The following is a 22,993-nucleotide window of genomic DNA, read 5'->3' on the forward strand; positions in this document are numbered from 1 at the left end:
TATTAATTGGATATTAGATCTATATAGCAAATCAGATTCAGGTTAAACATTCTCGGTAAGAATATTTCACAGGAGATGCTATGTATTTCATATTCATTAAGTCAGAAGGCAATGTCTGGCACTCCACTATCAGTGGTACTAAGTTAGATCACTGACAGTTGGATCCCTTCATTATAAAGGTATATTTGTTCCTTTGTGACTAACAATCTGTGGAGTGACACTTCGGTACCATGTAAATACGCAATTTTTTTTTAAAATAAACATTTTAACTTAATGATTTTAGCTTTAATTGATGATGATTGTCAGAATCAATTATTTTAATATTACTATCATATCAGCTTTATCATTTACTTTATTAGCTGGCATTCTTTTGAAGAATGAACTCTCTTGAAAAGTACAAACAGCAGGTAGCATACTCTTAAAAAGGTCTTCCTAGGGAGCACAAACAGTTAAGCTCTCAACTCCTAGCCAAAAGGGTGGCAGTTCTCAAACAACCTAGACATACCTTGAAGACAGACCTGGCGATCTATTTCTGAAAGGCCACAACCTTGAAAACCATATGAAGCAGTTCAACTCGGCGCGCATGAGGTCACCGTAAGTCGGAATCGACTTGACAACAGCTAAGAATAATTACAACATACTCTAAGAAGAGCTTTACCTCATCGACTGGGATGAACTATAGTTCATCCTAAAGTGGAAGGGAACGTGCTTAATTCTTTCCCTATAATCTCCAATGTTCTGGGAAGACAGTCACCTCCACAGGCAACAAATGAGTTGTTTTGTGGTTGGAGATAGATTTCTTTTTAAATTATTTTTCATGTATACAATTCAGTGAGATCAGTTACTTCAATCGCATTGTACAATCGTCACCAATCTCCTCTGCCAGATTTTCCATCTCCGTAAACAAAAACCAGTGCTTTCTAAACAATTTCCCCATCCCCCTTCCCGCCCACCCCTGGTAACCACTATTAAACTCTGATCTCTATATGTTTTTCTTTTGATTCTTTTTTTTCATTATGATCTATATAGACTCATGGATTTTTATATTCAGGAATGTAATGTATCATATTCAATAACTTTTTGATGGTGCCTGAAGATGGAATTCAAATAGTGGATTTTTCTCATTGTTCTTTCATAACTACCATCATTATTACTGAGGACCCAAACCTATAATTCTATCTACCATAAAATGTCTCATATTGGGAGTATGTAGCAAGGTGAATATAAGTTTTTGTGTGAGAGACTGACTTGATTTGTAAACTCTCACTTAAAGCACAATAAAAATTATTTTTAAAAAAAGTCTCATAGTCAAATAACTCTACAGACAATGTGACAATGTGAAGTTTTAAGGCTTGTGAACCTGAAAACAGGAAGAAGATCTAAGATGTGGTTCTGTTCTTTAAAATCCTAGTTCTAAACCTTCAATAATTGTTCAAAAGACTGGGACAGTAGAGCACAGATCCAGGAAGCAAACACAGAACTAGAATTAAGTCTTGAAGCAACAAATGCCAACAGTCCAGGGAAGAGGCACTTGTTACATTAGAGATACTTTAGATAATATATTTAGAAAGCTTTGGATTTAGTAATCCTCTTAAGGCCATCTTAATTTTTAAATGTTTACTCTTTCAAAATAAATCAAAATCTATTTACGAAGGGATTTCATAAAGAGAAGTCTGATTATTATAAGAACTCAGTAATCCTGACTAATGTGTATGTTTGCAGAGGGCCAATAGGAGCAATGGGAGAAGCCAAATAAATGAAAAATATGATTATAGCAATTAAAAAAATAATACAACCATATATCATTGAAGTATGCCAAATATATTCTTAGTCTTGTTACTTAGTCTATACTGTTCATATCATTCTTATATGACACTATTAATTTAATTCAGCCAGTTTATTTTTCCTTGAAAATTCATTTCCTTCTATCTTACCACATAAAAATTAACTTTAGGTCAATCTTTGTTGGTTAGCACTATTTATGATTGAGCAGAACCTAAATTAGTTAGTATTAATTATCTTTTCATTACAGAAGGACATAAAATTTAGAGTATTTATGATAGCATTTTAGAAGCTTAAAACTTAGTTGAAAATTAATTGTCCAGTCATACTTTAGGTCTGTGTATGCTTTGTAATTTCATGATTTTTAAACTCAACTTTCTCTGTTTTTAAATGCTAATTCAGCTTATATTATGAATGAGTTCTTCCTGGAAAAAATTAAAGATATATTTTCTTTACAAAGTTATATTCATCATATTTCCTCAAATCTCTAACTGCGGACCCTCAAAATCCATGTTTAGCTTTTAAAATGAGAACTTAGAGAAAGTGTACTTTCCAACCACTATGTTATTGCTCTATCTAGATACGCAAATCAATGTCAGTTATTGTGGTGATTTGGAAGTGGCAACAAAACTTAACTTCATGTTCAAGAATAAAAAAACCAAACCAAACCAAACCTAGTGCCGTCGGTTCGATTCCGACTTATAGCGACCCTACAGGACAAAGTAGAACTGCCCCATAGAGTTTCCAAGGAGCACCTGGCGGATTTGAACTGCCAACCCTTTGGTTAGCTGTAGCACTTAACCACTACACCACCAGGGTTTCCAAGAATAGAGCAATAAAAATTATTTTTAGACCGCTGACATAATAAAAGTTTTGGCTAGTATACATTTTTTTTAATTAAACTTGGAGGCAAAATTTTATTATAATCACAATTTCTGAAAAGCACAAGTTGCAATGTCTTTTCTCTGACTTCACTTTACAACTGAAAAAAAACTTTCAAACAGAATTTTGTACCTTGAATGTCCCTGCAGTACAGCAGTGACAAGTATTTTATCATTCTTTTACTCTGGGCCTTTAAAAAAGTGCTTAATACTCAATTAAGGAGCCCTGTGACTCAACGGTGCTTGGCTGCTAATGGAAAGATTGGCAGTTCAAATCACCCAGCAGCTATGCAGGAGAAAAGACCTGGCAATCTGTTTCCATAAAAATTACAGCCTAGAAAACCCTATGGGGCAGTTCTACTCTATTACATTGGGGCCACTATGAGTTGAAGTCAACTCAAGGGCACCTAACAATAACAATATTCGATTAAACATTATTAACCTTCAAAGATTTTCCATAATATTACATATGGATGGAAACCCTGGTGGCATACTGGTTAAGTGCTACGACTGCTAACCAAAGGGTCGGCAGTTCAAATCCGCCAGGCGCTCCTTGGAAACTCTGTGAGGCAGTTCTACTCTGTCCTATGGGGTTGCTATGAGTCGGAATCGACTCAACGGCACTGGGTTTGGTTTTTGTTTATTACATATGGATACTTTATAAGCCTACCCAAGTAATGTAAAAAAAGTTTAGGATTTTTTTTTTTTTTTAAGGAAAACTAAACAAAGCATTCTCCACTTAAAAATCATAAAGGAAAAAAATCCTTCTACAATTCATAGCTTCTCTGAGATCAACGTTTTTTCCTTCCACCCTATGAAAAACATGGCTGAATACTTCTCTGTCTGTAGAAATTACCTCTACAAGGGTTGGAAACTCTCTCTAAAAACGAGTGGTTAGATACTCAAGAGAACAAACTCTGATTGCTGTAGGCAGTATTTTAGTTTTTTAAATCTTAAAAAAAAAAGTTATCCAAGTCAAAACGAAGAAACCCACACAAAATGTGTTCATTAAGATGTTCTAATCTCTTAAACTCCAAAAAAGAGTCAGCAGATGAGATGTCTTACAGATAAAAAAGACAGAACTGCATTCTATCCATGGCTGCAACCTGGTCTCCTCAGAGACCAGTCACTACCAAGACTGCCATTTGCTGTGCTGGGGCTTTGAGAGCCACCACCTCCAACACTAATGGAAGGTGTAGGGGAAGATGTGCATGAGAAACACAAAGAGGAAATAGAAGATTTAAAAAACAAAAACAAAAAAACACCAGGAAAGCACAGTAATTTACAATAGGAAATGTTCCTGATATTCCCTAAAACACTAACCTTATTTGGGAGTTGGAGGCTTAATGCAGAGCCTGTGCCTTTAATACTGCTTACTTTAAGTTGGAACAATAAATATTAACCAGGGAGCTTTTAGAAACCCGTAAAATACATTAAAAACTGAATTGCATCCTAATGTCAGGCTTGTGTGCCAAAAAGTAGGAAATATTAAACAAGTAGATATAGTAAACTTTTTTTTTTTTTCCAGGAAGTCAAATCTGGTTATTTTCCTTTACACAAAATTGGGTTCCATGTCTGGATTTCCATGTAAAATAACAAGCTATAATTACCAACTTTCCGGAGCTCAAAGGAAGATTCAAACTGTTGCCCAGTTGCCAGGAGGAGGACCGCATAATTAATTCCTGACTGTAGTGTTGGCTCAGATTCAAATGCCTTTTTGAACCTATAAAAAACAAATGTACAAGTTTACTTTCTCAATCATGAAATCCTGGGTGTGCAATAGCTTCTGTTTACATAACTCCAATGCCTGAGCAAGTAAAAATATTCCACTGGCCTTCACCCCAGAATCTAGTGTGCTATTTAATTTAAGATTTAATGCTTAAGTAACTGCATATTCTCACCCCCTGTTCCATTTCGTTCCCCCATTTAATTTCACCCTCACCCAACTAGTCCTAGCCTTTTTTAAATCTCTCCTTAACAATCTACCAGAAATATGTGAAAGTGTATGTGTGTGTATGTGTACCCAAGTATAAGCAATAAAAAAAAAAAAAATTTTTTTTTTTTTTTTTTTTTTAGCAGTAGAAACTAAAAAATGAGAACACTGCACATATTAAATGAAATTTTTTGGTTTTTTTTTAAGCCTTATACAAAACATTGAGGAGGATCATCTAGGTAACATACTGAAAGGATCAGTTCCATAAGAGTGGTATAGAACAAAATAAATAAGGTCAATTACAGTAAGGAATTAAGAAAAACAGAGATTGTGATTGTGCATGCTAATTTTGGCTAGAAGAGAATAAGAACCCTTTTCTAAATATGCACGAAACTGAATATCAAACTTCGAAAACATTTCAACATTTGAAAAGACTTCAGTGTTTGTATACCCACTGTGTTTTCAAGGTAACATTTCCTAGTATCTGTGTTAAGGAACATCATTAAAATAAGCATGGAGTCCTTCAATAGTCTTTCATTTGGGAGCATGGAGAAGAAGAAAATTAAAAGAAACACCCTAGTGATTAACAGAAATGCCTGAGGTAAACACATAAAATATTAAATCTTTATTTTAAAAAAAAATACTGAAGAAATTATAAGAACTAAATATCTAATCAATGTTCATGTGATTACCCCCAAAAACTACTTATATACAAAAGTGTATTGCAATTTCAAGACAAGGCATTCCTGCTTAAATCTTAACTGTGAAAACAGAAATAGTAAAAGTGGTGGTATGCGCATTAATGTATATTATATTCCTGACTTTGACTTGAAATATTCCATAATTTAAAACAAGTTAAACTTCAAAAGAATAGAAAAACTGAATTTTTTGGAATGTTGAGGATCACGATCCCTTTTTAAAGATCTTAACTTTAAGTGGAACAATATCTCCGAATGGAAACAAAAACAAAAAATCAAATAAGTATTAATCTTAAGTTGTTAGCTCTTTTAACTACACACCTGTGAATTCAGGAAAGAATTCTTCCAACTGCATCACTGGAGGTAATTAAAAGCATTTTTATCTCTCCAGATACTCAGATATTTCCCAACACTAAAATGGAAAATGTACCCAGAATACAGATATTCAAAGCTAGTCATATCGAAGAAAGATATGATTAATAATTCTTAGATAGGCTCATATAAGTCTCAAAGTCTTTGTTCAGAGGCAAGCACAGGGTTCCAATAAAAAAGAGCTTAAGAAAAAAAAAAGAATTTGTACACCTTCTGTTCTATCTCAAAGGGTCATTCAAATCAAGATGTGCAACATTTTTCAGCAAGTAAATTCTTTCATTTTCCCTGAAACCAAAGAACGGACTATCTCTCGTAAGGATATAAAAAGAAAAATGCAGGTAAGCAAGACATGCCCCAATCAATCAATAAATATTGATTACATACCTCCAGTGTGCCAAAACCAACCAAAATGAAAAGTTGAGCTTGCTTATTACTCTTACTCTTTGTTTCTCTGTTACCATAAGCAATATATATTTCAGTAAATTTAACCAAAAGTTAAATACCAATAAAAATTAATAATTCATATTTTTCTAGGGCACACATCACTCCATGACAGTAAGTTGGGTACTGAAGAAAAAATCTTATTAACATTTTCTGGGGATTAAAATACCATGTAGGTGTATTACAAAATAAAGAAAAGCCTGTCATATATTATTAATATACCTCCCACAGGAAGTGGGATTTCTCACATGCTGTAAAAGTCAATTAGCACTGTATTTCTTGCTAGAAATTTGCCAATATCCACAAAATTGTCAAATTAAAAAAAAAAAAAACTGCATACTCCTTGACACACCAATTACACTATGAATTTTATCTAAAAAAGCCATTAAATATGCAGTCAGAAATTTAGCCACAAGGATATTTATTATAAGATGAAAAATTACTCTCAATTTCCAACAACATTATAAAGTATGATATGGAATAAAATATATTCCACATGTTGGAAAGTTATGTTGTCACTTCTACTGTAGAATAATATTCAATGTCAGAGAAAAAACTTCTGTTTCCAAGTAGGATATAATAGTCTACTTAGAAGCCATCACTCCTTCTACAACAACTAGGGGGAAAAAATACATTTTAAAAGCTTATTTTTATAGATATTGGAGATCTATAGAAGCACCAAAAAAAAAAAAAAAAAATCCTTGAAATAAAACTCCAGAGAGGTAAGAGCCCTTCTGAATTGCTGTTGGCGTCCATAATGGTATTTGCTGATTCTGGATATAAGATTAGATTTGGGTGTGGTATATGCAAAGAAACTGTGCCTTATTTGAAACTCCATGGGAAAAAAAAAAGAGAGAAACTAGTGGATTTCTTGATAATTGCATGGGTTGTCATGAGAGCATAAAACTGGAAGAGCCCCAAATATGTAGCCAGTTTTCCCCATAGGGCATTTGCTGAATACTTTATAGGAGGCTGGGGTGAACTGCGCTGGGGTGGCAGAGTGAAATCTCCTGAAGACTGTCAGTGCTTAGGAGTGAAGTCCCACTAGGGGAAGAGCCTGCAACAAATATACAACAGTTCTTCCCCTTCAGAATTTTTCCAAATTTTGGAGCTGTATGATATAGGAGACTAAAGAGCTAAATTCAAACTCCAAAGGATAAAGATAATATCAATTCCCCACAGTACTTACGGGGTAAGGAGACAGAGAACTATAAGACTTTCAATCAAAATCCCAGGATGGCCACAGCCAAAAAGAGATAGACTAAACTAAAACCCAGACTCAACCCAAATCAATTCCATTTGTTGAGGTAATCAATTCTTTAGTCTATCTGGCTAAGAGAGGAAAGGGAGAGCCTTCTGTGAGAGGAAATAACATCTTCAGTCCCAATGATTCTTAAATACAAAATATATAATCTGGCATACAGTAAAGAAATATGAAGCAAGCAAAGAGCCTGGAAAACGTGACTGATAAACAAGAGCAAACACTGAGCAAACACTGACAATAGGGGCTGACCCACAGATGTTCAGATGTTGAAGTCTGTAGACAAGGAATTTTTTAAAATCATTATAAATGTGGTAAAGAAAACAGAAAAAATGTAAACAAAATTGATGAAAAGACAAACAATTTCAACAGTTGGAATCTTAAAAAATGATAATCAAATATTATAGAACTAAACTATGCAATATTTGAAAATAAGAACTCAATGTAAGGGTTTAACAGCATAGTAGACCTAGCAGAAGACAGGTTTGGTGAACTCAAAAACAGACAAAAAGAAAGTATCCCAACTAAAGCAGAGAGAGTAAAAAGAAAAAATAACAGCAAGAACATCCAAAAAAAAAAAAAACTCATACACACAATAAAGCATTAGAGATATGTGGGACATAGTTAAATGATTTAACATCTGTATTATTGTAGTTTCAGAAAAAAAAATAAAAAAAAGAAGAGAAAACGGAACACAAGAAATATTTGAAGACATAATGACCAAAAATGTTCTCAAACTGATGAAAAGCATCAAGCCACAGATTCAAACAGCTTAGCAAACCTCAGGCAGGATAAAATAAAATATTTTTAAGCAAATAACATGTGCTGTCTATGTTTGTTTGCCATCACTCCCTCCCCTCTCCCCCCACTCCCAAGCAAGGTATTTTTGTAAGCACATTACACTAACTTTTTCACAGCTACAACATGTAAAAAAAAAAAAATTGGCATAGCAGCAAAATACCTTGCAGGGGAGGGCGTAGCTGACAAACAAACATAAAGGTACACATTATTTAAGTAAAACTACAGTAACCACAGTCTAAATGCAGAAACCAAAGAGGAAAAATTTTAAATCAGCCAGAGAAAAAAGACAGGTTACTTTCAAAGGAGAAATAAAAGTTGACTTTGCAACACAAACTATGAAAGCCAGAAGACAATGGAAAGACATCTACAGAGTGACAAAAGAAGGGGAAAAAGGTAAAGCAAGAAACTGGAATAATTTGTTGCCAGCAGACCACACTACAAAAAAATATTAAAAGTACTTCCTTAGGCTAAAAGAAAAAGTTCAGTTAGAAGCACTGAACGACAGAAAGAAAGAGCATCAGAAGGTAAATACAGGACTAGATAAAACAATATCCTACTTAAAAGGTATCGAATATTTAAGCTGCTGAAGTTTCTTCCTTTGTTCAGGAAGGAGTAAAGTGAAAATTTAATAAGGAAGACTGTAAAAATTAAAGATGTGGATTGTAATCGCTAAGGTACTTCTGAAAGAATTATATAAAAATATTACTAAAGAAGAACCCCAAAGACACAAGGTAATTATGAGCCCAAGAGACAGAAAGGGCCGCATAAACCAGAGACTACATCAACCTGAGACCAGAAGAACTAGATGGTGCCTGGCTACAACCGACGACTGCCCTGACAGGGAACACAACAGAGAACCCCTGAGAGAGCAGTGGGATGCAGACCTCAAATTCTCATAAAAAGACCAGACTTAATGGTCTGAGTCTAGAAGGACCCCAGAGGTCATGGTCCCCAGACCTTCTGTTAGCCCAAGGCAGGAACCATTACCAAAGCCAACTCTTCTGACAGGGATTGGACTGGACTATGGGATAGAAAATGATCCTGGTGAAGAATGAGCTTCTTGGATCAAGTAGTAACATGAGACTATGTTGGCATCTCCTGTCTGGAAGGGAGATTAGAGAGCAGAGGGGGTCAGAAGCTGGCTGAATAGACATGAAAATAGAGAGTGGAGGGAAGAAGTGTGCTGTCTCATTAGACGGCGAGCAATTAGGGGTATATAGCAAGGTGTGTATAAATTTGTCTATGAGAGGCTGACTTGATTTGTAAACTTGCAGTTAAAGCACAATAAAATTTTTTTTTAATAAAAAGAGCTGATCAAGGAGAAAAAAGAAAAACAAAAAATACTACATTAGTTAAAATAAGGCAGGATGCAGGAAAAAAAGTAACAAAGAGCATACGAGAGAAATAGAAAACAAATACCAAGATTATATATATAACCTCAATTATCAGTTTCCACATTTAATGTAAATGACCTATTTAGCAACAAAAAAAAAGACTCAACTATGTGTTTACAAGTGACACACTTTAAATACAAGGACACAGATAGTATGAAAGTAAAAGAATCCATGATTCTATATCACACAAATACTAACCAAAAGAAATCTGTTGTGACTAAATATTAATACCAGACATATTGACTTTAAGGCACAAAGTATTGTAAGAGATAATGAGGGCCATTTCATAATGATAAAAGGGTAAATTCAACATGAGAACTTAAAAATTCTAAATGTACTTATTAATCTGGCTTCAAAATATATGAAGCAAAATTTGACAGAACTAAAAGGCGATCCCAGAGAAGGCTCAGTTCTGCAACTCGTCCTCTTCCTTCTGGGACTCATCCTGAAGCAGCAGCCTTCTCTGGGAAGTGGCCATGGAAAAAGTACACATGGCACAATTACAAAAAGGTTCTAAGCTTCTCAGATTGTACGCCAAGCAAGACACAAAACCAAGCCTGGTGTTACAGATGGGAATAACTTCCTATAGGGAAGTAAAGGAGCATTGGTGGAGCAATGGTTAAGCGTTCAGCTATTAACTGAAGGGTAGGTGGCTTGAAAAGTTTGGCTATTTGAACCCACCCGCTACTCCACAGGAGAAAAGACCTGGTGATCTGCTCCCATAAGCATTACAGCCTAGGAAACTCTATGGGGCAGCTCTACTCTGTCCTACAGGGCTGCTATGAGTCCAAATTGACTCGAAGGCAAACAACAACCAACTAACTGTGGAAGGTGTCTTAATTATTATCTAGTGCTGCTATAACACAAATGGGTGGCTTTAATGAACAGAAATTTATTTTCTCACAGTTTAGGAGGCTAGAAGTCCAAATTCATGGTGCTGGTTCTAGGGGAAGGCTCTGTCTCTGTCTCGGTCTCTTCTGTCTTTTCAGCTTTTAATCCTAGATTCCTAGGATCATGTGTATCTTCTCCATTTGTGCTTATTTGTGGTTAATCTGGAAACCCCGGTGGCGTAGTGGTTAAGTGCTGTGGCTGCTAACCAAGAGATCAGCAGTTCGAATCCACCAGGCGCTCCTTGGAAACTCTGTGGGGCAGTTCTACCCTATTCTATAAGGTCACTATGAGTCAAAATCGACTTGGCAGTGGGTTTTGGTGGTTAATCTACTCTTTTGTATCTCAGAAGAGACTGATTTAAGACACACCCTACACTAACATTTCCTCATTAACCTAACAAAGAAAACCCATTCCCAAATGGGATTATAATCACGTGTGTACCCAAAACAAAACCAAACCCACTGCCATCCAGTAGATTTCTACTTACAGCAATCCTATAGGACTAGAACTACCCCATTGGGTTTTCAAGGCTGTAATCTTTATGGAAGCTTACTACCACATCTTTCTCCCAGGGAGGGGCTGGTGGGTTCGAATTCCCGACCTTTTGGTTAGCACCCCTAGCACTTAACCACTGCACTACCAGGGCTCCTACCATGGGTATAGGGGTTAGGATTTAAATACGTATTTTGGGGGGATACAATTCAATCCATAACAAGGGGTCAGTGAATATTTTTAGCAATAATGCCCTATACCACAGATGATATTCTCTATGGAAGGAAGTTATGATTTAACACTAAATAGTAAACGAAAAAATTATAGTAGCTGCTGCTCATTACTGAGCACCCACTAGGCATAAGGCTTTATACCAGACACTTTTGGCACAAAATTTCTAACTCTCACAGCCATTTAAGGTATGTGAAATTCTCTCAGGTTTACCAATAAGGAAAATGAAGCACAGAAATATTAAGTCATATAACCTAGAAGTGGTCAAGCTGGAATGAAACCCAGTTCTGCTGGATTCCAAAACCTGAGTCCTCTTCTCTGTATCACACTATCTACCCTGTGATCTGTGTTGAAAGTGTTTTTTAGTCCTTTTTCATTATTATTTTTTTTTTTTTAGTAAAATGAATTTGGGAGAAACAAAAAATCTAATGGGAAAGAAAAGCAGAGAGAAATAGTTTAAAAATAACGTTTGTCTTCTATAAAAAACAGAATGGTATTTTTCATAAAACATATTTGATCAGTCTTGAGACCCTAATGTTTTCTCCTTTTTCAAAACGGGCAGCTGAGAGCTTGACATAACTAACTCCATGATGAACCTGTAAGTTCCTCTCCTTCCTCTGCCTGCCTCCTCCTTCACATACCTGTTAATGACTTTGTTTTGACCTAATGCTGATGACTTTTCCTTGTTTTAATCTGATGCAAATAACTTTGTTTTGCTCTGTCAGACCACCTTCAACTTACAGCTTCCCACAGGAAAATGAGAGCCCAGGTATCTGATATGTATGTCTTTAGCCTGATAGAGATGTCCTGCATGTATCTTTCTAGTCTGATAAAGAGTCTTGTCACTATTTTGTAATGAAAAACTCCTCTCAGCCATCTACGAGCTACAAAGCCACTTCCAACCCTTGTAAAAATTCTATATAAGCTCTAACATAAAATTGCTCTTTGGGACTCCGTAGAGACAACCTGTGTTGCTGTCAGGTCCCTGGTGATGTATATATCACCTTAATAAACTTTCTCACTCTTTATGACTTGGAGTACATTTCATTGGCTCGAGTGCTCCAGGGCCCGGACCCTAATCGGGTTAACAGTCTATTAGACTAAATATTGGTATTTCAAACAGCAGTCGTGGCAATACTAATGAAATGAACCCATAAGAATGCACCAAAGAAGGTGTATGTCTTAAAACATCACAGTTTAACTAGCAATAGGATCAATGAACATAAAAAATACGTAAGTGTTCACATAAAGAACGAGTAGCAGTGCAAAATTATAGAGAAATGAAATGATTTGTCATGAGTGAAGGGAAACACTTGATGAGGAAAACAAATCTTAAGGAGGGAATTAGGTATTCGTGCCTTAAAGAATTCTATATTTGAGTAAGGGTATGAAGTTATTTCCCCTACGGCATTTTTTTTTTTCTGTTTTAGTACTGAATATTTTTTGAAGAGGGTAATTTGCATTCTTGAATTCATTATTACATTTAGAAGGTACAAGCTTCTCATTTAAGCTTACAAAGAAGTTTTTTTTTTTTGTCTATTATTATTAGCTGTCCTGTTACTAGCACTGGAAACCCGCTAACCGAATGGTCAGCAGTTCGAATCCACTAGGCGCTCCTTGGAAACTCTATGGGGCAGTTCTACTCTGTCCTTTAGGGTCACTATGAGTCGGAATCGACTTGACGGCAGTGGGTTTGGTTTTATTACTAGCACTGTTACCTGATTGCAAACTAACTCTAAAAGCAATAAGTCCTTGATTATAAAATGAGTGATGAAGTCTTCATAGTAAGAACCTTATTTGCTTTTTGCATCTGCAATGAGACGTTCAGCAAAAAAAAATAAAGGATAAAAGAAATTATCACTGAATTGATTATTTCCACCTAAAGGGCATCTACTTTCCACTGAAGAAACTGAGCTCGAGTGAAGTCCTTTCTAGTTAGCTGTCATTTTCCCTTGTTTGTGATATAATAGCTGTGGTTCTTTCAGTGGGACACACAAATAATTAAACTAAAATTTCATGATGCTTTACCCATATTCAACGATATTTCTGAAATTATCACTCACAAAATAACTCAGGAGCAAAGCAGGACAGCATGAGGAGAAAACAATTGTCAAATCACCCTGTTGAATTGATGTACAGATGGGGGGGACCCTCTCTCAAATTCAGGCTATTTATTTGTATACATTCCTTATTATAAAAGAAAACTCACAAAAAAAAATAGAAGCCACCCTGCATTCTAACTATCTTCTTCCGGTCCTTTTACTATGCATATACTTTTTTTTTTCCCAAAAAGGGAATCATGTTATTTTTATAACTTGCTCTTTTATTTGACATTATGTCATGATGCATCTTACTATTAAACATTTTTCAAAACCATAATTTTGAATGAATGGTATTCCATCATGGGGATGCTATCCCTTTGTTTAACAATTTCCCTATTATTGGACATTTAGGTTTCTTCCAATATTCTGTTACCACAAAATTCAGTGGAGTGAACATTTTTGTAAATACTTATTTGTTTTCAAATCTGCTATTTCTCTAAGATAGTTTCCAAAAGATATAGCTGGATGAAAGGGCATGAATTATTTCAAGGCTCTTGATGCTTAATACTAAAAACTGTTTTCCAGAAAGATTTTATGAATTTACATTCTCAAGAGCAGTACAGGCGAGTGACATCTTCATTGCACCCATGCGAAAAACAGTATTCACATCTCTTTTCATCTTTGCCAATAAAAACAAAAAAAGTGTATCTCGGGATTTTAATTTGCTCTTATTTGATTATTCTTGAGTTTGTATAATTTTCATGTTTATGGTCAGTCTACATTTAACCTTTCAAGAACTGCCAATTCTCTAAATTAAAATAAAAAACCAAACCGTTGCTGTTAAGTTGATTCTGACTCATAGTGACCCTACAGGAGAGAGTAGAACTGCTCCATATGGTTTCCAAGGCTGTAAATCCTTATGGAAGCAGCAGACTGCTACATGTTTCTCCTGCAGAGAAGCTGCTGGGTTCAAACTGCTGACCTTTTAGTTAGCTGCCAAGCACTTAACCACTGTGCACCGGGGCTCAAATTAAAATGCGACACCCATATTCTAAGAAGGCTGGGAAAATGGGCAGAGACACAGTTAGAAGAGTTCAGAAGCAGAGGCAGGGATGGGGGGAGGAGTTTGAGGATATGAGGAGGATATAAAGAACAGCAATCTTTGAGGATATGAAGACTAATAAAGATTTAGGAGGAAAGAAGTGACATCAAAAAATGGGAAAAGTCTTAACATTTAATAATTGATCATTATTAAGTAATAATTATGGTTAATCTGTTAAATAAAACGGATCCACTAAGGCAGAATCTGCAAAGATGTCTACATTATTGAAAAGTTCCTCGGTGGTCTGGAACCTATCATTTTGGTTCACTGAGTGAAATAACCTCTATTCTTCCATATTCTCCTTCCTTTTCAGCATAATGTCTGGCAAACATCTAGTTTTCCAACTCATTCCCCTGGTGCTGGATTACATAAAGCAAGCCTTAGTTGCCCTCCTCAGGGGCTCAATATTTGTGAGCCACAATTAGGAAACCTCCACAGTGACATATTATATATTATCATTTTTGGACTTCAACATGGTCATGCCATAATAGAGCTCCATTCAATCTATCGTTGGCTGAATATGGTATTAAATCAAAGCCAAAGTATAAAATCAATGTCCCAGCGCACTGGCTTACAAAGCAACTGCCAGTGCACTGTGTGTTTTGTCCAAGATCCTGGGTCACCCTGGCCCTGTTGGTCCTTAAGAAACCATCTTCACCAGGCACCACTGAACTGGGTGTCATGCTGAGTTACTGAGAACCCTTAAGGCTTCGTGTTCTAAAAATAAAATGACCCAAAACGTGGAAACTCACATAATAGACACAATAAAGCACTAAACACAATGAGGCCTATGACGGTGAGTGATGGCGAGATAAAACTATGGGGGAGAAGAAGGGCAGAGGGAACGGAGACAGCTGACAAAGGTTCTCTTGAAGCCAAGAAAAAGGAATAAGGCAAACCTGGCAAAAAGAAAATCGGCATTGGTCTTTATTTGTATGTTGATTGGTTTGTTACATAACTCTTCCAAAGTAAAGCTAACCCCATTAATAGTATAAAAACCAAATCTTTATTAGGCACACATTACTGTTTGAATAGCACTGTCACTGACGTAAAAGAAAACTGGTGGATAAGGCAAGGTCCTCTGTTCTTTCCTGAATTACTATGGAAAAACGAACACATTAATATGCTAAAAACAAACTTAATGCTTTTAATTTCCTGGCTATAGGTCTTTTCTGGCGTTACAAAAGGAACGACATGACTATGCTAATATAGTACAGGTACCTAATTTCCTCTCAAAGTTCTGAAAATGACTTCATAGCTCCCCTTAAGATTGAGAATACCCTTGCCTCCAAAACCAAATGTGATTTCAGGAACTCACTTCCTATCCCAGGTCACCCTATGACAGCCCTGATACATGGAATTAAAGCAAGGCCTGTGTAAGTATTATACAGACTCTACACCTTTTTCCCCGTTAGCTAAAATGTTTTATACCTCTTCCCCATTAGCTAAAATGTTTAGCTAGATCCACAAAGAAAAGAGGGAGAACTCTTAGGAATATTTTAGGAAAAGGGAAATTTAATCAATGTCCATTTTGAACTTGGTTAAATGTAACAAATACGTAAAGAAATACAAAACATTTTTACAATTCTACATTAAGGATGTAACACTACACGCCTGCTAAATTCCGAGACTCTAACACATGCTGCCTTGTTTAATCCCCACAACAGTGCACCCATTCCTCCCAAGATGATTTGTCTAAACCGATTGTAGTAATCTCATCCTCCTCGGTAGTGATTTGTCTAGTACTGGGCTGATGACAAAATACTAGAAGTTTAAAGTGTAAGGAGAGTCTGGCGCAAGTTTTTAGGAGAGTGTGTTCTCAGTCCTAACAAAAAGATACCGAAAAAGATGTTCTCTTTTTTCCTCCAGACATTGGTGTAGTTAAGCTGGACAGATGCCTGGAATGACTGCAGTCACCTTGCAACCCTAAAAAAACCATTGTAAGGGCTGAGCCATCCAGGGACATAGAGAGAGAAAGGACCTGGGCTGACATTTTAAGCTGCTAACTGAACCTACACTAGAGCCAGGCCTACATCTGGACTTGGTGTTTTAGGCAATACATTTTGTTATTAAGTCCACTGGAGTAAGGTGTTCTGCTACTTGTAGGATGCCAACAGCATCTGAACTAATCTAAAGAAAAAAAAAAAAAAAAACATTGTCATCAAGTGAATTCCAACTCACAGCAACCCTGCAGGACCCTACAGGATTTCCAAAGAGCTGTTGGTGAATGCGAACTGCTAACCTTTCGGTTAGCAGTCACTTAACCCCTGCGTCACCAGGGCTCTATAACTCATCTGGGTAGATATTATTCTTATTTTCTAAATAAGAAAAACTGAATTTCCTAAAGGTTAAATAATCCGCCTAACATTACACTGTTTCTAAATATTGAGCCAACATTTAACCTCGTGTCAGTATGAACCATAATTCCATGTCCTCTCAACTCAACCCAACAGACAATCCTGGAAGTTCCAAGAAAGTCTGGGATATAATAAAAAGAACACTGGATCTGAAAAAATTAGGTTGGAAGTCATGTTAATCAAAAAAAAAAAAGAGCCTCAAAAAATTCACCTAAGTTCTTGGAGTCTTTATTTCCTCAACTGTAAAATGTAAAGTCACCTTTGCCTACATTACAAGGTCCTTGTAAGCCTCAAATAGTTAATGTATACACAAATCTGTGAACCCTGAATTTAAAGGACTGATTATTATTTCTACCTATGTGAACAAATACTGCATATAACAAAATGTTCTATGAAAGTCACACTGAATATGAACCGAGCATAATCATTTCATGGCTATTTCTTTTTAAATTGGGATAAAAAAGAAACTGTAGAGGCAATATTGGCAATTAGAACTTTCCCCGTTGCTGTCAAGACGATTCAAGTCGATTTTGATGGATAGGGACCCTACAGGACAAAGTAGAACCGCCCCATAGAGTTTCCTAGGCTGTAATCTGAACTGGAAGCAGACTGCCACGTCTTTCTCCCGTGGAGTCACTGGTTGGTTTGAACCGCCAACCTTCTGGTTAGCAGCCAGCCAAGCACTTAATGACTGCACCACTAAGGCTCCTCTAGAACTTTCCAGGGCCCTTCAAATCAGAGAGATTTGCCCAGAATATTTTCTTAGACCCTCTCCAGTTGTGATGTCTGTTACTTCAGAAACACCATGGTCTCTTTTTAGGATATGTAAGTCTAGGCTCTTGGGTCATGGTTTGTGCTTCCCTGTCCTTTTCTCTCATCTTGCTCTTTCTCCCACAGCACCCAAATGTCCTCTATGTATGGGAGGCACCACAGCTGCCTTCTTAACATATTTAAAACTTTTTATGGAACAGCTATAACAAAAGGTCCAACTTTAAACAAACTGAAGCTAAACTCAGTTTACTTAAAAACAAAAAAGGCACTTACCATATCTTAACTTGAATTTTTGACATTTAAATACAGAAAAGATAGCATTATTTCAGCCATCCCTAATAGCTTCAGTGAACAAAAATAACCAAGGAAATGACAGTGAAAAACATCAAATATGAGAGAACCATTCATGTGCTTTATGTAAATCAGCAGGATGTATTTGCTCATACTCACCCTCTGTCCCAGATAAGATTCAACAACCAGAGTTTGTTCTAGTAACATATCATAGTTTTGCAAACCTAAATAATCTAAGCCACAAAACTTTTTTTTTTTAATTTTCACAATCTAAAACCCAAATAAAGCTCTCAGAAAACAGATCTACGTTAGACCGAGACTCCCTAGCAGTAAAGAGTACTTACATGCTGACAGGAGTGTAACGCTTTCTCCTTCTATTACTGGAAAGCAACATTTATTAAAGATGTTATTAAAAAGGGGAATTGTAAGAAAAGGTTCTATGAGCCTCTGTAATCACAACTGCTTGAGGCTCTTTTTCTACTGAGTCCAAGCTGTTCTCCTCAAACTTTCCATGGCCAGAAAATCACTGTTGATTCAAGTCAAAAAAATGATTCAGGCCATGGAAAGTGTCACCTCAGAAGCCTGAGGGACTGACCACCTCCATGACCATCCCACTCCTTATCCCAGCACTGCTTTGGCAAGCGAAAGCACAGAGGATTATGGCTCAAGGAAGGCAGTCAGTTTAAACATCCCTTTGGGACCCATGACTCAGGAAAGGCGTAATCTTGGGTATGTCATAACCTCAGTGACGTCTTCACAGGTCAACAACTTGACTGGGTAATTTTCCTTCTCAATTCTAACAGAAAGGAAGCCCACAGACAATGCCAACGTGAATGAGTACCTGTTTGCGCTACTGTGGAAGTTGGATCAAAAACACTAAGAAATATAGAAATAGCTTTATAAGTGTAAGGGCTTGAAATATATCCATTTAGATACATTTAGATATCCATTTTAAAATGGGGGGGGTATGAGAAACCCTCTTAGCATCCTTTAGGACAAATGGCTACAATGACAACAATGGAAGGTTATGAACAGGTAATCTATAGTGACTTTCTTGTATTATTTAATAAATCAGTGAGTAAACATACAAAATCAACTCTGAAGGATTCTCCCATTAAAAGGCTTTGAGCTCTAACAGCTTTCCCTGTTCTTACTGGAAAGTTTATAAATAGTTTCAAATTAAATTATAAAAATTCAGATATCTACAATTTCATATTAAGACCCTGAACACAAATCCCTCTTGAAAGATAGTGTTGCTAGGCTAAATGGGAACCATAAAAATAGAGTCAGAATCTGGAAGTATAAGACGTTAAAACAAAAACTAAACCACAAAATGCACTGATCCTTAACCTTACATAACTTTAAAAGCTGTGCATAGTCTAAGTTGTTTTGTTTTCAAGTAGGAAAATACTTTTTTATTCCTGTGCATGATGCATGCTGACTTCATAGGAGATGTTTCTCCATTTGAATTCATTGACCATGAAAAAACCAGGCTTTTCATGATTACATATGGATTTCATTATCACTACCCGACTGAAGCATTTATCCTGGGTATAACTCTTTCCAAATATTAGATTCTAATTCTTAAACTATTAACAATTTTCCTAAAGTATCAATCATATGCTAATAAGTAGGCAGCATAGTTACATTTCTCTTTTATAACAGCAGAAAAATTTGGTTAAGAGGAGCTGTAAAATTTTCTGCATAGCAGTGAATACTCATAGTACAAATTTAAAAGTCTAGCCAAAGCTTCCCATGAAGGGCCTAGGAAATCACTGTCCCCAAGTTGCCCTCTCTAGTTATAATCCATTATTCCACCTTCAGTCCCGTTAAACTGTTAAAATGACACAAGATTTTCAAAAGGTAAGATTGCTGTTTTACAACTTAAAACATTTTTATGGCTATCCTTGAGGAACTCCTGAACTAACCTGACCTCCTCTAATATTTTTTTCACCAGGTAATATTTCAGAAATGTTTTAGGAATATTAAAAAATATATAAGCAACACCATGTACCCACAACTCAGCTTGAGAAATAAAACGTTTTAGATAAACTTAAAGCCGCGTGTGAATCACGACCTTGTTCTTTTCCTTCTTCCCAACAGATTACTGTTAAACTGCGTTTGGAATTCATCATTCCATTAATGCATTATAGTTCTACTAAATAGACAACTGGTTTTAAACTTTATGTAAGTGGTACCATACTTTATGTATCCTTCTGCCACTTGCTTGTTTTGCTCTCTCTTTTTTTCTTTTAGATTTATAGCAGTTATAAACAATGATGCAATAACCATTCTTACTTATGTCTTCTTCAAGAGTTTCTCTAGGTTACATAAGTAGGAGTGTATCTCCTGGATCAAGGGTGGGCAAAAGGTCAACTCTTCTTGATAATGCCAAATTACTTTAAGTAATCATAACAATTTATATTACACCCAGCAGGGGGTTAGGACTCCCATTTCTCTACCATTCTGGCCAACAATTGATATTGTCAGATTTATAAATTTTTGTTTACTGACTAGTGTAAAATGGTACACCATTGTTTTAGTTTGCAAGGTAAGCAACTTTGTCCAAGCTTTTAAATGTTTTTAAAATATGCTTGTTAGCCATTTGTGATTCCTCCTTTGTGAATGGTCTGCTCATATCTTATGTTCATTTTCTATCTTTTTTCTTAAAGATTTTTAGGAGTCATTTATATATACTGAACACTAATTCTTTACTGGTTATTTGGATTTATTTTCTCACATTATTGATGGTACCTTTTATTTTATTTATTTATTATTGAGCTTTAGATGAAGGTTTACAGAACAAACTAGTTTCTCATCAGTTAGTACACACATTGTTGTATGACACTGGTTAACAACCCCAGGACACGTCAACACTCTCCCTTCTCATCCTGGGTTCCCTATTACCAGCTTTTTTGTTCCCTCCTAATTTCCAGTCCCTACCCCAGGGCTGGTGCACCACTCCAGTCTTGTTTTGTTCCATGAGCCTGTTCAATCTTTGACTGAAGGGTGAACCTCAGGAGTGGCCTCATTACTGAGCTGAAAGGGTACCTGGGGTCCAGACCCTCAGGGTTTCTCCAGTCTCTGTCAGGCCAGCAAGTCTGGTCTTTTTGAGTTAGAATTTTGTTCTACATTTTCTCCAGCTCTGTCCAGGACCCTCTACTGTGAGCCCTGTCAGAGCAGTCAGCGGTGGTAGCTGGACACCATCTCATTGTACTGGACTCATTCTGGTGGAGGCTGTGGTAGACGTGGCCGTTAGTCCTCTGGACTAATCTTTCCCTTGTGTCTTTAGTTTTCTTCATTTTTGTTGCTCCCAACGGGGTGAGACCAGTGGAGTGTCCTATACGGCTGCTCACAGGCTTTTAAGATCCCAGACGCTACTCACCAAAGTAGAATGTAGAAGATTTTCTTTATAAACTGTTATGCCAATTGAGCTAGATGTTCCCTGAGACCATGGTCCCCACAGCCCTCAGCCCAGCAATTCGGTCCCTCAGGGAGTTTGGGTGTGTCTATGGAGCTACTGGAAACCCTGGTGGCATGGTGGTTAAGTGCTATGGCTGTTAACCAAGGGGTGAGCAGTTCGAATCTGCCAGATGCTCCTTGGAAACTCTACGGGGCAGTTCTGCTCTGTTCTATAGGGTCGCTATGTGTCGGAATCAACTTGACGGCAGTGGATTTGGTTTTGGTTTTGGATGGAGCTACTATGGCCCTGCCTTGTACAGGCTGTGCTGGCTTCCCCAGTATTGTGTACTGTCTTACCCTTTGATGGTATCTTTTATCTTTACCATGTTCAGTGTTCCACATTTCCTTCCTATAAATCCAAGTTTCTATCTGGTATCACTTTCCTTTAGCCTAAATAACATTTCTTACAGTGAAGGTCTGCTGTGCCAAAGTATCTTGGTTTCTGTTTATCTAGAAATATCTTTATTTCTTCTTCATTTTAGAAAGATATTTTACTGGATAAAGAATTTTTAGTTGATTTTTTTTTTTCTTTCAGCCCTTTAAAGATGTCAATCCATTTTCCTTTGGCATGTCCCCATACGCAATGTAGTAATGTATCTTTTTCTTAGGCTGCACTTGTGACATTTTCTTTATTTTTGCTTTTCAGCAATTTTACTCTGATGTGCTGGGGTATGTGTTTATCTTCCTTGGGGTTTGCTAAGCTTTCTAAATCTGTGGGCTGTTGTTTTTATCAAATTCAGATAATGTTTGGCCACTAACTCTTCAAATATTTTTTCCTGCTATAGTCTCTCTCTCCTCTCCTTCTCTAACTATCCCACCCATCCTTCTGACTATTAAGTTCTTTCTTACTCTTCTCTCTTTCCCTGTTTCAGTTTGAATGATTCCTGTTTTCAAGCTGACTTATCATTTCTTATAGTATGTCCAATATGCTATTAATCTCATCTAATGAAATTTTGATTTAAGATATATTATTTAGTTTTAGGGAAACCCTGGTGGGATAGTGGTTAATTGCTACAGCTGCTAACCAAAGGGTCAGCAGTTCAAATCCGCCAGGTGCTCCTTGGAAACTCTATGGGGCAGTTCTAATGTCCTATAGGGTCACTATGAGTCAGAATCGACTCAACGGCACTGGGTTTTGTTCGTTTAGTTTATTCAGTTCTAGGATTTCTATTCAGTTCTTTTTCAGTTTCCCTATCTCTCCTATAATTTCTCATATCTTCACCCATTATATCCATCTTTACAGTAGATTCTTTAACATACTTATCATTGTTATTCTAATGTCCTTGCTTCGTAACCCCAGAATCTGTGTTGTCTGTGGGTCTGCTTCTATTGATTGAAATTTTTTTTTTATATACTTTTGTATATCTTCACATCTTTAGAAATTTTTGATGTTTTGGTTACCAGACATTTTGGATGATATGTTATAGAGACTTTGGGTCCTGTTATCCTCTTCTTAAAGAGTACTGAGTTTTGCTATAGCAGGCAAATAAATTATTATTTATTTGGTTCTCTGATGGTGTGGAGGTTTTGTTTTAGGTTTTATTAGGGTGGCTCTGTTTTGGTTTTGCTCTTAGCTCTAGCACACTCCCTTAGTCCTAGGATGTAGTTTTTATTCCTAAGTCTCAATCCTTCTGAAGTTTCAGTGGAAAGTTCAAGCTGTTTATCAAGCCCTTCTTACTTGATGAGATTCAAACTCCAAATTCAGTCTTCCTACAGTGAGCAGGTGCTGAAATATCTGTTCAGCTCTTTTATCCTTTCAGCTGCTGTTATCTTCCTGGGTTTGAGTTTCAC

The 22,993-nt window shown here is 36.5% G+C and overlaps 1 protein-coding gene across 4 annotated transcripts in view; it reads right to left on the minus strand.

Moving 5' to 3' along the window:
• Nucleotides 1–22,993, minus strand: part of MAP3K5 (mitogen-activated protein kinase kinase kinase 5) — a 237,533-nt gene that overhangs the window by 103,238 nt on the left and 111,302 nt on the right. For all 4 annotated transcript variants that reach the window (XM_064291248.1, XM_003404038.4, XM_023555048.2 and 1 more), the window contains exon 8: nt 4,274–4,386. In XM_064291248.1, the coding sequence (XP_064147318.1) occupies nt 4,274–4,386 (113 nt within the window). The remainder of the gene's footprint in view (nt 1–4,273; nt 4,387–22,993) is intronic.

This window comes from Loxodonta africana, chromosome 1 (genome assembly GCF_030014295.1).
Source record: "Loxodonta africana isolate mLoxAfr1 chromosome 1, mLoxAfr1.hap2, whole genome shotgun sequence".
Lineage (NCBI taxonomy): Eukaryota > Metazoa > Chordata > Mammalia > Proboscidea > Elephantidae > Loxodonta > Loxodonta africana.